The 17,952-nt window shown below is 44.5% G+C and overlaps 1 protein-coding gene across 5 annotated transcripts in view; it reads right to left on the bottom strand.

Annotated features, from left to right (window-relative positions):
* Nucleotides 1–17,952, bottom strand: part of OGDHL (oxoglutarate dehydrogenase L) — a 245,586-nt gene that overhangs the window by 75,599 nt on the left and 152,035 nt on the right. For 4 of the 5 annotated variants that reach the window (XM_063958855.1, XM_063958856.1, XM_063958854.1 and 1 more), the window contains 4 exons: nt 14,669–14,771; nt 2,348–2,463; nt 1,927–2,081; nt 604–750 (listed from right to left, as the gene is read on the bottom strand). In XM_063958855.1, coding sequence (XP_063814925.1) covers nt 604–750; nt 1,927–2,081; nt 2,348–2,463; nt 14,669–14,771 — 521 coding nt within the window. Of the gene's footprint in view, nt 1–603; nt 751–1,926; nt 2,082–2,347; nt 2,464–14,668; nt 14,772–14,848; nt 14,949–17,952 lie in introns of all 5 variants that reach the window. The other variant, XM_063958858.1, reaches the window with a different exon arrangement.

The following is a 17,952-nucleotide window of genomic DNA, read 5'->3' as shown; positions in this document are numbered from 1 at the left end:
ATTGAACATACCACAGCCAAATCTAACTCTCTCTACACATGTTAAATCTGCCTCCCCTGCAGTGCACATGGTTTTGCCCAACTGCTAAAAAATTTCCTGATGCAATCAACTCAGAATTACCCCCATTGTGTCTGTGTGATAGGAAATTTAGATTGAAAATTCCAGTGGGGCAGGAACTGATGTGATGATTCAATATTCTATTTTAATTAATATGGTAACACTATACAAATAAACAATAAAAATAATAATAATAATAATAATTTACTTAATTATTGTTATATCGTATTTGCCAAATTTCGCAATCCACCATCTGCGGATCATGGAGGGTAAGCTCAAATGTCAAGTGCAGTAGGGATGTGATATGCATCATCATGGGCTGACACTCATGGTATAATGACTCGTAGAATCAAATCACGGGGGCAGGGCTGTGATGACACTACTTGCAGAAAATAGCGCCATCAAGCTGGCACCCACTTCGCTACATTTTGGAGTATCTCGGACATTCCAGGAGTGTAGGCAAGTATGATATCCATGCTTTATATCGCCTAACCTGTTCTTCTTAACATGGTGAGGAGTTTATCAATTTAGCTACAATACACCTACCTATGCGGCATTCCAAGTATCACATACTCCAGACCCATCTCACTGGACTTATCAATGATGGCTTTCAAAGCTGGGATCATCACTTCACAACCTTCCAAGCCAAACCTCTTCTCTGATGACCATTTGCGAGCCAGGAAGTCCTCAAACCTTTAAAAACAAATAGGGCATTATTGTATGAAAACTCTCAAATTTACCAACATGTAATACATATATTTTTAGTAATATATAAGTTGACATGGAATGCTTCCATAGATGGTGACAATTTTTTACATATCTGGAAATGATTACATCTTCCTACAATCAGAAGCAACATGGACAAACAGAAGTGCAACTGTGTCCAACAACACATAACTGACCCTAAGGAGGGTAGGGCAGCACAGTAAACCTTTGGTCATGATGTGACTGGAACAAATTGCTGTGGCACACGGGCGCTGTGATCCGAGAAAGATTGAGAACCACTAGCCTCCATGGCTTATTCACCAATAATACTTCACACTGCCAGGAGCTTGGGCAATTACCAATCATTTCACCTGCTATGCTATATTTTTCTACATTATCAACATACCAATCATTATGCAGGAGATAAGTTACAAAACCCTCATATTTGAGGAAACAAATATAGAAACTGTATCCAGTATAGATTCTGTTATGCAATCCCATGAATGTTATCCGGTCACATGGCCGACAGTAACCACGTCTACATTCAAAATGCTGATACCACGTTAGAAGGTCGACCGGGTTGATAGCAACCATGTCGCCATGTGAAATGTGGACATTCTGAAAATGTCAACGGTTAGGGTTAGACTGCAGGGGAAGGTAAGGGTTAGGCTGTGAGGCGAGGAGGTTAGATTTAGGCACTAGAGGGAGGGTTAAGGGTTATTGACTAGGGATAGTGGTGAAATACTTACAAACCAGTCCCCCAGAGGTCTGATCCGGAAGTGACGGTCACATGACCACTGGGACCCAGAAGCTGCTCTGGAGCAGCTTGTAGAAGGTAAGAGGCAACCAGGAATAGTTTGTCGACAGTTAAATCATATTGACATATCACCAGGGTACACCAGATGAATGTTGATGTCGTGCCTGTCAACATGCTGCATGTTGACAGTTCACTCTTCTTTAGTCGACCTGAATACTATTGACAAATCATGACAAACCCCCTAGAACAGGTATCCAGCAGTCTGTGGCAAAATCTAGAGATTAGCAATACTCCATAGATACATTTGTTTATATGTGTAGAGGCAATCAACCTACACAATGTAGCATTAGAATAGATTTCTTATTAATGCACATTTAGTGCTACACAGTATAGTCAAAGTTTAGTACCTGGTGGAACGCACTAATCTCGCTAGCAGTGTTCTTTTTTCATCAGCAGTAAACCTCATGATACCAGGAGTCTCAAACTTTTGTCTGATCCACTGGCACTGTTCAACATCATTGATGAACATAAACTCCAGCCCAATGTGTTGACAATATGAATTCTGAAAGGCACAAGTACAGACACAGTACACTGAGCAAGGCAATGACATCAAAACTACTCATATACAATCAATGGGAATTATACTGTACCAAAATAGTTTCAATTGAAATGCAAAGTAGTCATTGTGTATAAATCCAGTATATTACTATACAAATTGTAGGGGAGTACTGTATAACTGATGTAGACACATGAATCATCTAAGTATTTATATTATATTTATATACAGCATTTCGTTAACATGAAGGTCATATTCCTTAGCCAACTAACCTCCAGTCTGCCAATGATTTCTCGCAGAGACAGGGCGGTTTCATTACCTCCAATGTAAGTGGTTGTTGGCAGTCGGAAAACTTTATCGAGATCCCCCTCGTGCAAACCATAGAAACCTGTTTTATGAAAATAGAGCAAGTACTGTATAATAATAAAAGTGAGTAATCTGTTAAAAAGGCAGGAAAGAAACTACAGCTAGCCATGCAAATTGGGTAAAGTGATCTTATTTAGTAAATCACAAAAATGAGGAACATGCCCATTAGAAACATGCATTTTTTTATATTGTTAATAAAATATAATAGTAAAATGAGCCACCAATTTCAGTGAAGAAAGGACCTAATATAGGATTGCACAGTACGGCCGGCATCCAATCGTTTTTCGGGCAATAAAAACGGACTAATAGAGCGATTTTTGATTGATGGTCATTACTGGCTTTCCAATTATATAGCCCGTTTTTATCGCCCCAAAAATGCCTCATTTTCACGCCCATAACAAGAGATCCGGGGTAGGTATCTGCACCCATGTGTTATTTTGGAGAAAAGGGTCTCTTATCGGGGATTATGCTTCGCATATCCTCAATAAGTGCCGGCATCGGGGATAAGCGGCGCCAGCATCGGCCCAATAGGACAGCCCCGGGAGAATCCATTAGCAACAGTAAATTATCCCTGCTAACTGGATATCTTCCTAAGTATTTAGGGGAGAAAAAAGTGAACCATTTAATTCAAAGGTTGAACCTACAGTATACTGACAGCATCTTTCTCTATAAGTTATTAGTTTGGCTACTTAGATGTTGCTAGGTGCTGTTGACTATCTATGTGCTGAACATGCTTGGAATATTAATATCGGCATCTATGCAGTTATGTGCACGTGGCAGGGGGCAGAAAGGAATTTCAAAAGTACAAGAACAGGTTTCCAGCTTTATAAGTCAAGGACGAGGAGGGAGAAAAGAAGGAAACATGTAAGGTCAACGTCTAATGGAAGCGGACTGAGTTTGACAGTTTAAATACACTGTGAATTACTGTCCTCCTAAAAACCAGCACAAAACGATCAATATTTGGACGACTTCGCTCACAGCTTCTGTATTTAAAAAACGAAGATAATAAGCAGAGATGACACGGCGTGTATTAAATTACCAGAAATGTAAAGTAACATTCTGTAAAGATGATTTCACAAACTGTGATGTATTTTGGAGGCAGTGTAACTAAATGTACAAATGATGGAAACATTCAACTGACCCTGACAAGATACAACCCATCAAATAGTAACTTGTGTTTTAGCTGTGTCTTTTCATCAATTATTAATTTGCTGTGTGGCAATAGGACTTCCAAGGCCAGCCGTGCAAAATGAGTACATAAAAAAAAAAAAACTCCCATTTCTACAGTTAAAGGTGTCATGTTAAATGGAGTCAATTTAAAAGCTAAAATGTAATTTTTATTCACCTGAAATTTTAAAATACATGTCATGTTCTAGATATGTACAATGACTTACCAATCTAAGCAGTAACACTATACGGCAACTCATTTATCAAAAAAATAAATAGATTAAAAGTGGGTAAAATGAAAAACAACTAAGCTCCTTGAAGCATTGTAAACAGCTGGAGTTCATTAATCCAAGGCTTTATAATGTGCAATACCTTTCAGCTGCTGCAGATCATCCAACTCTGTATGACAGATGCAATACCTTACACTCAGAAACACAGCCATCAATCAGTCACACACACTTCTGAGAATGAGACAGTTCGTAGCCCTGAGAAATAATAGAAAGCAGCCTATGGAAGAACCGAGTATTAGGAAATATTTTAATAACCAGGAATCCCCCCCCATAAAAGAACGGTGTAGGAACATTGAGCTGCTTGGTAAAGCCCAAACACACTGAAGCACCGAGGTACAGTAAGTGTAACAATGGGCCTAATTCTGATGTGGTTGGAGTGAGCATCGCTGCTGCGTGATGCTCTGATATGGGAATGCAGCAGGAGGCGTCTAGTTAAGTAGACTCCTCCTGCACGCATTAGTCATTTATCATGCGTCCTAGGATGCATCATTGGACCACCTGCAGCACCATCGGTTGGCTGTTTGAACCATGAGGTCACGCAAGCCAGCCACCGCTGCTCTGACCAAGAGGCCAGGAGATCTCTGTTTTCTGACAGATCCTGGCCTCATCACTCCAACATGGAGGTGACACGCCTCTGTTTTGGGAATAGGAACCCGTTGCTACTCCTTCCTGCCCGCTAACAGCTGTAGACTGTCAATCTCTTGACGAATGTGATTGTAGTGTGTCCAATGATGCAGACCGGCACATGTGCAAAGTAACGAACATGGGTACTCTGCACTATGGGGCTAATTCAGATGTGGATGGAGGTCCTATCGCTGCTGCTTCCTTGAAAGCAGCAGTGATAGCGCTGTATGGTGATGCAATAGGAGGCATCTATTACAAGGAGATGCCTCCTGCTGCAGTATTGATCCGACCTGCATCTTAGAACGCAGCATCGGATCACTGCAACAAAACCGAGTGGCTTGTGGCACCCATGTGGTCACACAAACCATACGTTGCAGATCCTTGTAAGAAGCCAGCAAATCTCCGTCCAACAATGGAGATTATAGCCTCTTCCCTTCCCCTAAACTGTGGCAACACACCTCTGTTTTCAAAAATCTAGCCCCCCAAACAGCAAAAGACTGTCAATCAGACAGAGAGAGAGAAAAGAGAGGGAGAAATACGGATACTTGGCTAAAAAATTTATAATATAAATATAAAGAGAACTTGCCAACCATGTATAGATACTCTATAACCAAACATAGAAAACCTATATAGACAAGATAACTCAGTGGTTATTACCAGGACTAAGAAGAGGAAATTTGCTAAATTGTAAGGACTTTTTATAGCAATTAGTAAATGTATTTTTAAATTTACCCTAAAAATGTTTTGGAGGTAAAACAAGGTGTGTGCAAAGTAAAACATTGGAAAACAAAAGTGAAACATACTCAGCAAAGCCAGACACACCTAGAACCAAGGGAAGCCTAAATCACACCACAATACAGTAAATATTTATAAAGCCACTGGCTAGTTATACCATATACTGTAGCATTACTCAATAGTGTTGCAATCAGGGACGGACTGGTGTTCGAATTTGGCCGTGGCATGTGCGGGCAATAAAGTCAGGGGCATGCCACAAGTCGTGTGGGGGGGGGGGGGGGAGCATGTCCTTATTTCCATGGAGATGGGCGAGGCACGCGACAGCACACGGGGGCGTGCCACGAGTCATGGGGGCGTGGACTTGCGGCACGCCTCCATTTCTATGGAGACGGTGGGGGGAGGCAGGGGATCGGCCCGAGCAGAGAGCCAGAGTCTGTCTGACAGGTCAGCCCACAAGCCCATCGGCCCTCCTGGCATTTGCCAGAAGTGGCAGATAGGCAGTCCGGCCCTGGTTGCAATACACACTGTATAAGCAGAAAACACTGTACAACACTAGATGTGCTCAGTGATGAATGGTAGTGGTAAGTAGGGTTGGGCTGGTCCAGAGGGGTACAAGGGAAATCCCCGTGGGCCAAACAGCCTGAGGTCCCCAACCCTTCCTCTAATGTCAGATTCATATTATACATTGTCACTCTATCAGTGAGTCAGTTACATGGTCACTAATAGCTGGCTAAGTCTCTGCGGAGTCAGGCCACACGCCACTCTAGTAACTAACCACATCCATAAAGCATGGGCACCTACCACAGCATACTCCTGTTGGGCCCTTCATACCTCAGTCTGACATTAGCAGTAATTACTTTATTTCAGAAAAAGAGTACCTTTACAGATTTATCTTAAAATAAAATGTGCCTGTTCTTCTTTCTCTACAATTCATTTAATATTACTGTATAGATGGTGACAACCAGGGCTTTATTGTTTTCTGCTTTTCTCTAAACAATCACGTTGCTCATTTTTTCAGAATTGAGAAACTTTCAATTCTCAAATTAACAAGATAGTGAGATATAAAACTATTTCACTTTACCCAAAGACCAACATGGAAATATGGGAGGATTTTATTATATGGAAAAAAATAATATGCGGACCGCTTATCAACCTTTACAGATTTTAAAGGCTAAAAAAAACTAAAAATAAATAAATAAATCCCCCAGCACACTGCAATAGGCCAGATAAAGATACTTGCATCCTACATAATAATAGAATGCAGAGGACTCGGGGGAGGGGGGGTAATTCATATCTGATCGCTGCTGTGCATTTTCGCACAGTGGGCGATGAGATCCGAACTGCGCATGCACCGCAATGCGCAGGCGCAACGGACAGCTGCAAAGTGGATCACCGGTCAGTGACGGGTTTGTGCGAAGGATCCATTCACACAGGCATTCGTAAGGAAGGGGGCGTTTGTTGGTGGCAACTGATCATTTTCAGGGAGTGTCTGGAAAAACGCAGACGGGACCAAGTATTTGAAGGAAGGGTGTCTGACGTCAAATCCGGTGCAGAACAGCCTGATATGATTGCAGCGGCTGAGTAAGTCCTGGGCTGTGCAGAGACTGCACAAAATCAGTTTGTGCAGCTCTGCTACACATGCGTTCGCACACTTGGACAGCGAAAATACAGTCCCCCTGTAGGCGGCGACTATCTGATCGCAGGACAGCAAATATCGCTGCCTAGCGATCAGATCTGAATTACCCCCTCGGTGCCTGGATCAGATCTGCAATGTCAGACACAGTGGAGATATTTTTTGCCACTGTTAATGCGCCAAAGCTGCACTGTACAGTTCAGTGATTAATTAATGATAGTGGAAGCACAGAGACCTTATTTGCAGAGTGAGTGACAAGTAGTCAGCATTTGGGGAAACATTGGGTGGTTAGAAAGATACAAGCATGTCGGAACCATTTTCTGGTCCCTGTTCAGACACTAGAAATTAATTTGCAGTTGGAGAGGCCCCAGCATCTTAGGGGAGACACTCTGTCTGAGACAACATAGGGTTACTGATAGGTCCGATAATACAACCGATGAGTGTTCGATATTCCTGCTTACTGTATATACGTGAGCACCGGATGTGAGATGCTTGTAGTGGGCGTCTCTGTGCACAAGACAGCAGGTAAGAAATTAGCATATTTTTACAAGTTCCCTGCAAGCGTAATCGCAACTGCGCATGCAACTGAGTACACCTCTGAATCAGGTACTCCGTTACATAAATTTGGGCAAAAATATGGTTAGCCATGTCAAGGAGTCACTGCTCTGGTGGTCCTGCACTACATGATAATAGCACCAGTTTGGATTAACTATTTTTCTCTAACGTCCTAGTGGATGCTGGGGACTCCGTAAGGACCATGGGGAATAGACGGGCTCCGCAGGAGTACTGGGCACTCTAAGAAAGAATTAGGACTACTGGTGTGCACTGGCTCCTCCCTCTATGCCCCTCCTCCAGACCTCAGTTAGAATCTGTGCCTGGAAGGAGCTGGGTGCATTTTAGTGAGCTCTCCTGTGCTTGCTATTAAGAAAGTATTTTAGTTAGGTTTTTTTATTTTCAGAGAGCTTCTGCTGGCAACAGACTCTCTGCTACGTGGGACTGAGGGGAGAGAAACAAACCTACTAACTGCGGCTAGGTTGCGCTTCTTAGGCTACTGGACACCATTAGCTCCAGAGGGATCGAACACAGGAACCTAACCTTGGTCGTCCGTTCCCGGAGCCGCGCCGCCGTCCCCTCGCAGAGCCAGAAGACAGAAGCCGGCGGGTTGAAGCAAGAAAACGTCAAAATCGGCGGCAGAAGACTCCTGTCTTCATATGAGGTAGCGCACAGCACTGCAGCTGTGCGCCATTGCTCCCGCACTAACCCACACACTCCGGTCACTGTAGGGTGCAGGGCGCAGGGGGGGGGCGCCCTGGGCAGCAATTGAGTACCTCCTGGCAAAAAGCAGCATATATACAGCTGGGCACTGTAATATGCATGAGCCCCCGCCATTATTTTTACACAAAATCGCGGGACAGAAGCCCGCCGCTGAGGGGGCGGGGCTTCTTCCTCAGCGCTCACCAGCGCCATTTTCTCTCCACAGCTCCGCTGAGAGGAAGCTCCCCAGGCTCTCCCCTGCAGAAGAGGGTGAAAAGAGAGGGGGGGAGGGGCACATAAATTGGCGTAAAAACAATATATACAGCAGCTACTGGGTTAACACTAAGTTACTGTGTGATTCCTGGGTCATATAGCGCTGGGGTGTGTGCTGGCATACTCTCTCTCCGTCTCTCCAAAGGGCCTTGTGGGGGAACGGTCTTCAAATAGAGCATCCCCTGTGTGTGTGGTGTGTCGGTACGTGTGTGTCGACTTGTCTGAGGTAAAAGGCTCCCCTAAGGAGGAGATGGAGCAAATATGTGTGTGTGAGGGTGTCTCCGTCGACAACGCCGACACCTGTTTGGATATGTGTAATTAAGTGCTAAGGTGAATTTATTGCACAAAAGATTAGAGAACAGACAGGGAATCTACCCATGTCTGTCCATATGTCGCAGAGACCTTCAGTGTCTCTCAATGCTCACTATCCAAAATAATAAACACTGATGTCGACACGGAGATTGACTCCAGTGTCGACTACGATAATGCAAAGTTACAGCCAAAATGGCAGAAAAGTATTCAATATATGATTATTGCAATAAAAGATGATTTGCATATCACTGATGACTCATCTGTCCCTGACACAAGGGTACACATGTTTAAGGGGAAGAAAGCCGAGGTAAATTTCCCTCCTCTCATGAGGAAAAAGAGCGGGAATCTCCAGACAAGAAACTGCAGTTTCCAACAAAGAATTCTCAGGCAGTATCCTTTCCCCACTAGGGCCAGGATACGATGGGAATCTTCCCCTAGGGTGTCACCTTTGCCCAAAAGGTAACCTGTCGTAACAGCTATTCTCAGGGATCCTGCAGATAGCGTGCACATTCTGGTACACTACTCAGGCGGCGATTGTGTCGGCATGGGTTTATAGCGCTGTGGCAGCATGGACAGGTACCTTATCAGTAGAGATTGAGACCCTAGTATGTATATAGATATACATATGTATATATAGAGATATATATATATATTTATATATATATATATATATATATTAAAGATGCTGTCTTAAGAGATGTGTATATATGAAACATGCCCAAAGAGACATGAGTATACTGGGTCCTAGAGTCAAAGCTATGTCGATTTCTGCTTGACGTGTCCTGTAGAATATGCAATGGACAGATGATGCCGACTTAAGAGGCATATGGAAGGCTGAGGATTGTGTGGAGAAGGGTTCTTGGACCTGGTCTCCACAGCTATAGCTGGTAATTCTGTTGTTTTGCCTTATATTCCTGCACAGCCTAGGAAAGCACGACATTATCAAATGCAGCCTTTAGAACAAAGAAACAAGAAAGTCCGAGGTGCGTCCTTTCTTGCCAGAGGCAGGGGCAGAGGAAAGAAGCTGCACAACACAGCTAGGTCCCACCGCATGTCGCTGGGGCTCCACAAGGCGGAGCTAGGCCCGGTGGGGGCACGCCTGCGTAAGTTCAGCCACAAGTGGGTTCACTCCCTGTTAGATCCCTGGGCAATAGATATTGTGTCTCAGGGATGCAAGCTGGACTTTGAGAAGATGCCACCTCACCGACGGCCCTGCCGGTTTCCCCCCCACGAGAGGGAAACAGTGTTAACTGCAATTCACAAATTGTATCTTCAGCAGGTGGTGGTCAAGATTCCCCTCCTTCAACGAGGAAAGGGTTACTATTCGACCATGTTTGTAGTACCGAAACCGGACGGTTCGGTCAGACCCATATTAAATTTAAAATCCCTGAACATATACCTGAAAAGGTTCAAGTTCAAGATGGAATCGCTCAGAGCTGTCATCGCAAGCCTGGAAGGGGGGGATTTTATGGTGTCTCTGGACATAAAGGATGCATACCTTCATGTCCCCATTTATCCACCTCATCAGGCGTACCTCAGATTTGTGGTACAGGATTGTCATTACCCATTCCAGACGTTGCCGTTTTATCTGTTCACGGCACCGAGAATATTTACCAAGGTAATGGCAGAAATGATGGGCTTCTGCGAAAGCAAGGAGTCACAATTATCCCATACTGGGACGATCTCCTCATAAAGGCGAGGTCCAGAGAGCAGTTGCTGATCAGCGTAGCACACTCTCGGGAAGTGTTGCAACAGCACGGCTGGATTCTGAATATTCCATGGTCGCAGCTGATTCCTACGACGCGTCTGCCCTTCCTGGGCATGATTCTGGACACAGACAAGAAGAAGGTTTTTCTCCCGGCGGAGAAGGCTCGGAAGCTCAAGACTCTGATCAGAGGCCTCTTAAAACCAAAACAGGTGTCGGTGCATCAATGCACGCGAGTCCTGGGATAGATGGTGGCGTCTTACGAAGCCATTCCCTTCGGCAGGTTCCATGCAAGGAACTTTCAGTGGGACCTGTTGGACAAGTGGTCCGGATCGCATCTTCAGATGCATCGGCTGATCACCCTATCCCCCAGGGCCAGGGTGTCTCTTCTGTGGTGGCTGCAGAGTGCTCATCTTCTCGAGGGCCGCAGGTTCGGCATACAGGACTGGGTCCTGGTGACCACGGATACAAGCCTCCGAGGATGGGGGGCAGTCACTCAGGGAAGAAACTTCCAAGGGTTGTGGTCAAGTCAGGAAACTTGTCTGCACATCAATATCCTGCAACTAAGGGCCATATACAACGCCCTGAGTCAAGCGGAGCATCTGCTTCGCAACCAACCGGTGCTGATTCAGTAAGACAACATCACCGCAGTGGCTCATGTAAACCGCCAGGGCGGCACAAGAAGCAGGGTGGCGATGGCAGAAGCCATCAGAATTCTTCGCTGGGTGGAGAATCACGTGCAAGCACTGTCAGCAGTGTTCATTCCGGGAGTGGACAATTGGGAAGCAGACTTCTCACGTGGAAGGTGGTCATGCTATTGGCCTTAGCTCCGGCTAGGCGGGTGTCAGATTGGCGGCTTTGTCATGTAAAAGCCCCTATCTGGTTTTTCCATGTGGACAGGGCAGAATTACGGACTCGTCCGCAATTTCTGCAAAATGTGGTGTCATCCTTTCATTTGAACCAACCTATTGTGGTGCCTGCGGCTACTCATGACTTGGAGGATTCCAAGTTACTAGATGTAGTCAGGGCTTTGAAGATTTATGTAGCAAGAACGGCTGGAGTCAGGAAAACTGACTCGCTGTTTATCCTGTATGCATCCAACAAGCTGGGTGCTCCTGCTTCAAAGCAAACTATTGCTCGCTGGATCTGTAACACGATTCAGCAGGCTCATTCTGCGTCGGGATTGCCGCATCCAAAATCAGTGAAAGCCCATTCCACAAGGAAAGTGGGCTCTTCTTGGGCGGCTGCCCGAGGGGTCTCGGCATTACAACTTTGCCGAGCAGCTACTTGGTCGGGTTCAAACACTTTTGCAAAATTATACAAGTTTGATACCCTGGCTGAGGAGGACCTTGTGTTTTCCCATTCGGTGCTGCAGAGTCATCCGCACTCTCCCGCCCGTTTGGGAGCTTTGGTATAATCCCCATGGTCCTTACGGAGTCCCCAGCATCCACTAGGACGTTAGAGAAAATAAGATTTTACTTACGGGTAAAAATCTATTTCTCGTAGTCCGTAGTGGATGCTGGGCGCCCGTCCCAAGTGCGGACTTCTTCTGCAATGCTTGTATATAGTTATTGCTTACATAAGGGTTATGTTATAGTTGCATCAGGGTTGATCTGATGCTCTGTTGTTGTTCATACTGTTAACTGGGTAAGTTATCACAAGTTATACGGTGTGATTGGTGTGGCTGGTATTAGTCTTACCCGGGATTCCAAAATCCTTTCCTTGTAATGTCAGCTCTTCCGGGCACAGTTTCCTTAACTGAGGTCTGGAGGAGGGGCATAGAGGGAGGAGCCAGTGCACACCAGTAGTCCTAATTCTTTCTTAGAGTGCCCAGTCTCCTGCGGAGCCCGTCTATTCCCCATGGTCCTTACGGAGTCCCCAGCATCCACTACGGACTACGAGAAATAGATTTACCGGTAAGTAAAATCTTATTATGTATTTATAAATTGAGAGCCAACTCACCTAGAGGCATCCCAGGATCCTCTAATATGGCACTACAAGGATAAGAATAACCTACAGCTACTGATCACATTCATGTCTCTCAGAACAGTGATACGCAGAATGGAAGTTGTGCAATCATTTTTTTGATGGACCACAGTTGCATGTAAGGGAGTGGTTAAGATAGAAATAAAAATTCCCCCAGCACACTGCAATGGGCCAGTCAGGTGAGTTAGCTCTCAATTTAAAAATACATAAATATATGACCAAACGTGGTAATATCATGTAGTGTAGGACTACTGGAGCAGTAAACGTGGCTTACCGTATTTTTGTGCAAATGTATGTAACCAAGTTCTCTGCATTTTATCATCATGTAGGATGCAAGTCACTTTTGTTAGTCTATTGCAGTGTACTGGGGGAATTTGTTTTGTTTTGTTCTAGTCTAGATTAACCCCTCCATTGCATGCATTAGTGTTGGGCCAATACATTGATTGAGATTTAATGGATGTCAGTGTTCCCACAAACCATATGTTTCTAGCTACAACATATATAAACTAATACAAGCAGCCACTAGAGCACATTGAACCACAAACAGACAATACAACTTAGTATTACTTTATGACCTATAGATGCAGCTACAGTTCAAGGGAATTCAGTTTATTCGAAGACAGATTCATCTCATTTATACATATACGGGTTGATTCTGAGTGGAACACAATGCTGATGTTCACATAAGTCGCACAGGGCATTTGTCTCATGGTGTCTGCACAAAGAGTCACACAACCAATTGAGATGGCTAAACAGACGTACAAACATGCAGTTATATGGGTGCACTGAGAACCTCACTTGGTTGTTAAATGAAAACATTTACTTTTTATTTTTTTATTTAACATCATTTAAAATGATACAGACAATAAACCAGCTAATATGAAATATATGAAAAAATAAAAAGTAAAGTAAATTATTTAATATATTCGATATTGGCTGATATATTGTTTATATCATTTTAAATGACGTTAAATAAAAAGTAAATGTTTTAATTTAATAACCAAGTAAGGTTCTTAGTGCACCCACACAACGGCTTCTTTTTCTTGTGTGGATGTTATGGTCTTTTGTAGCAGTGGGTAGCACCTCTAACGTTTACGAAGTGTGTATTGAAATCAATACTTAAAATAATAAATATACATTAGAGTTGAGAACCGTTATTATAGAGGATATCTGACTGGTGCGGGATTACTTTCTGTGTACATATAAGGCGCACAAAGATATTTAGATTAATTGGTGTGTTATGGGAGTGTTGCGAGTGTGGCAGGGGTGGTTTTGGACTCAGACATTTAATCACGTACATAAGAGGCCATGCTCTGATAGGGATTCTGCGCCTGGCATGAAGCTAGTGCAAGTCCCCACTGGTGCTTCCGGTGGTTGCGACTGCAGACGCACAGAGTGTGGATTCAGACACACGGTTGTACACCAGAGGAAGGGATTATACTAGTATTAACATAAAGACAAAAACAGAAAGTGCAGTCATAGTAGTGTGTGACTTAGATTCAACCCCATAATCTGAATTTATAGACATTAGAGATATGTGGTGAAGGTTCATAAATTAACATACAGTAGCAAGTGGACATATATGTGGGCTATCTGAGATATGGCTGCATCTGTAGACATTAGCAATCAAGAAAAGTGATGTTGAAACAAAAGCACTGCAAGTGTGTGCAATCTAAAATATTATCCATATACATTAATCTATGCAAAGCACAAAAAAAGCAAGAAAAATACAAATATAGATGTGTCCTCATACATATTTGTTGCAGTTGCGCCAAGCAGCCCCTCTTGGCAAGTCAGGTCCTGTGAGACACTGCTAGCGTCGGGCAACTTTTTTGCCAAAAATGCATCTTGGTCGCAGCTAGCACGCACCAGGAGACTGCACTGATTAATTTGATATGTGACATTTTTATATCTGTGTGCAAAGGAGTCTCTGAATCTGCATACGAAGTGCTACGATGCAGCGCCCGTTGCATTTTTCCATGTCACAGACAAACAAGTGTCGCATACCAAATTAATCCGAATCTCATTGCAACTTAGATGCATTTTCTTCAAAAAAGACGCCCGACGCTAGCGGAGTTGCACAGGACCTGTCAGCTCACTGCCCCCAGGCATTTCCCAATGTGTGGCGTATTAAGGCTAGATGTAGGAGGACAAATCTGTTTAAAAAGGCACAATGACAACACATAAAGCCAGCAAATGACCACTATCTTCCAACAGGTGAAGGCAATCTAGAGCCTTGAGTTCTCACCAAGTTTATCAATAGTAGTGATAAGATCAGATGGAACAAAAGAGTCCAAATCTGCATCCAAGATTCCAAGAGGGTCCAGCTGAGCCACATGATGTCCACGGATCTGTCCGATTTGAAGTGGTAGGCCAAAGAAAAAGAAAAACCACAAGAAATAACTAAGATGTCAAATAAATTGCTCACCAATGTTTGTGTGTCCCACTGCGTCTTCATCCATGGAATCATCAAAAAAGACTTCATTAATTCCTAATGGGTCCAAACTTGCATCATGGTGCCCTCTGGTCTGCAAGTAAGGACAAGACTGCTGGCTCAAGCCACTGTGTTCTAGAGCTTTACTTACGTTGGTAAATCATTCCTTCCATAGTTCAGTACACATTTTACAAATGTCATAGTTGCTGGTATTTTTAAGTAATTAAGGTTGTTTAGCTGAGCCTATCATGAAAAATATCCAGTGTCTGTCTTGGTATTCCATAGAACACATACATCTCTCTTACCTACAGTATCATGTATTTGATGTGAGATTTTTGGGGCATTTTAAAAACTTATCTTCAACAAATTAACGTATAAAGCCTAAAAGGATGAGAATACATTTAAAACAAATCTATAAAAAGTATATTTGCTTAATGTGCACTTGGCCACTATATGGCATTGCTAAACCAATGTAGAATGTTACAGACTATGGTGTCTACTTACCCTTGGAGAGTGATAAAGTGGAGAGAGATAAAGTACCAGCCAGTCAGCTCCTTATCTGCCATGTTACAGGCTGTATTTGAAAAAATAAGAATTTACTTACCGATAATTCTATTTCTCGTAGTCCGTAGTGGATGCTGGGACTCCGTAAGGACCATGGGGAATAGCGGCTCCGCAGGAGACAGGGCACAAAAGTAAAGCTTTAGGATCAGGTGGTGTGCACTGGCTCCTCCCCCTATGACCCTCCTCCAAGCCTCAGTTAGGATACTGTGCCCGGACGAGCGTACATAATAAGGAAGGATTTTGAATCCCGGGTAAGACTCATACCAGCCACACCAATCACACCATACAACTTGTGATCTGAACCAAGTTAACAGTATGATAAAACGTAGGAGCCTCTGAAAGATGGCTCACAACAATAAACAACCCGATGTTATTGTAACAATAACTATATACAAGTATTGCAGACAATCCGCACTTGGGATGGGCGCCCAGCATCCACTACGGACTACGAGAAATAGAATTATCGGTAAGTAAATTCTTATTTTCTCTGACGTCCTAAGTGGATGCTGGGACTCCGTAAGGACCATGGGGATTATACCAAAGCTCCCAAACGGGCGGGAGAGTGCGGATGACTCTGCAGCACCGAATGAGAGAACTCCAGGTCCTCCTCAGCCAGGGTATCAAATTTGTAGAATTTAGCAAACGTGTTTGCCCCTGACCAAGTAGCTGCTCGGCAAAGTTGTAAAGCCGAGACCCCTCGGGCAGCCGCCCAAGATGAGCCCACTTTCCTTGTGGAATGGGCTTTAACAGATTTTGGCTGTGGCAGGCCTGCCACAGAATGTGCAAGATGAATTGTACTACAAATCCAACGAGCAATCGTCTGCTTAGAAGCAGGAGCACCCAGCTTGTTGGGTGCATACAGGATAAACAGAGAGTCAGATTTTCTGACTCCAGCCGTCCTGGAAACATATATTTTCCGGCCTTGACAACGTCTAGCAACTAGGAGTCCTCCAAGTCCCTAGTAGCCGCAGGCACCACAATAGGTTGGTTCAGGTGGACGCTGAAACCACCTTAGGGAGAAACTGAGGACGAGTCCTCAATTCCGCCCTGTCCGAATGGAAAATCAGATAAGGGCTTTTACAGGATAAAGCCGCCAATTCTGACACGCGCCTGGCCCAGGCCAGAGCCAACAGCATGACCACTTTTCCTGTGAGATATTTTAACTCCATAGATTTAAGTGGGTCAAACCAATGTGACTTTTGGGACCCAAAAACTACATTGAGATCCCAAAGGTGCCACTGAAGGCACCAAAGGAGACTGTATATGCAGTACCCCTTTTACAAACGTCTGAACTTCAGGGACTGAAGCTAGTTCTTTTTGGAAGAAAATTGACAGAGCCGAAATTTGAACCTTAATGGACCCCAATTTCAGGCCCATAGACACTCCTGTTTTCAGGAAATGTAGGAATCGTTGAATTTCCTCCGTCGGGCCTTACTGGCCTCGCACCACGCAACATATTTTCGCCAAATGCGGTGATAATGTTTTGCGGTTACATCCTTCCTGGCTTTGATCAGGATAGGGATGACTTCATCCGGAATGCCTTTTTCCTTCAGGATCCGGCGTTCAACCGCCATGCCGTCAAACGCAGCCGCGGTAAGTCTTGGAACAGACAGGGTCCTTGCTGGAGCAGGTCCCTTCTTAGAGGTAGAGGCTACGGATCCTCCGTGAGCATCTCTTGAAGTTCCGGTTACCAAGTCCTTATTGGCCAATACGGAGCCACGAATATAGTGCTTACTCCTCTCCATCTTATCAATCTCAGTACCTTGGGTATGAGAGGCAGAGGAGGGAACCCATACACTGATTGGTACACCCACGGTGTTACCAGAGCCTTTACAGCTATTGCCTGAGGGTCCCTTGACCTGGCGCAATACCTGTCGAGTTTTTCCCAACGGTTTATAATCATGTGGAAGACTTCTGGGTGAAGTTCCCACTCTCCCGGGTGGAGGTCGTGCTGAGGAAATCTGCTTCCCAGTTGTCCACTCCCGGAATGAATACTGCTGACAGTGCTATCACATGGTTTTCCGCCCAGCGAAGAATCCTTGCAGCTTCTGCCATTGCCCTCCTGCTTCTTGTGGCACCCTGTCTGTTTACGTGGGTGACTGCCGTAATGTTGTCCGACTGGATCAACACCGGCTGACCTTGAAGCAGAGGTCTTGCTAAGCTTAGAGCATTGTAAATGGCCCTTAGCTTCAGATATTTATGTGAAGTGATGTCTCCAGGCTTGACCATAAGCCCTGGATATTCCTTCCCTGTGTGACTGCTCCCCAGCCTCGCAGGCTGGCATCCGTGGTCACCAGGACCCAGTCCTGAATGCCGAATCTGCGGCCCTCTAGAAGATGAGCACTCTGCAACCACCACAGGAGGGATACCCCTGTCCTTGGTGACAGGGTTATCCGCTGATGCATCTGAAGATGCGACCCGGACCATTTTTCCAGTAGGTCCCACTGGAAAGTTCTTGCGTGGAATCTGCCGAATGGGATTGCTTCCTAGGAAGCCACCATTTTTACACAGAACCCTTGTGCATTGATGCACTG

This window comes from Pseudophryne corroboree, chromosome 3, assembly GCF_028390025.1.
Source record: "Pseudophryne corroboree isolate aPseCor3 chromosome 3, aPseCor3.hap2, whole genome shotgun sequence".
NCBI classification, from domain to species: domain Eukaryota; kingdom Metazoa; phylum Chordata; class Amphibia; order Anura; family Myobatrachidae; genus Pseudophryne; species Pseudophryne corroboree.
The sequence above is the reverse complement of the archived record's forward strand: the minus strand, read 5'-3'. Positions and strand labels throughout refer to the sequence as shown.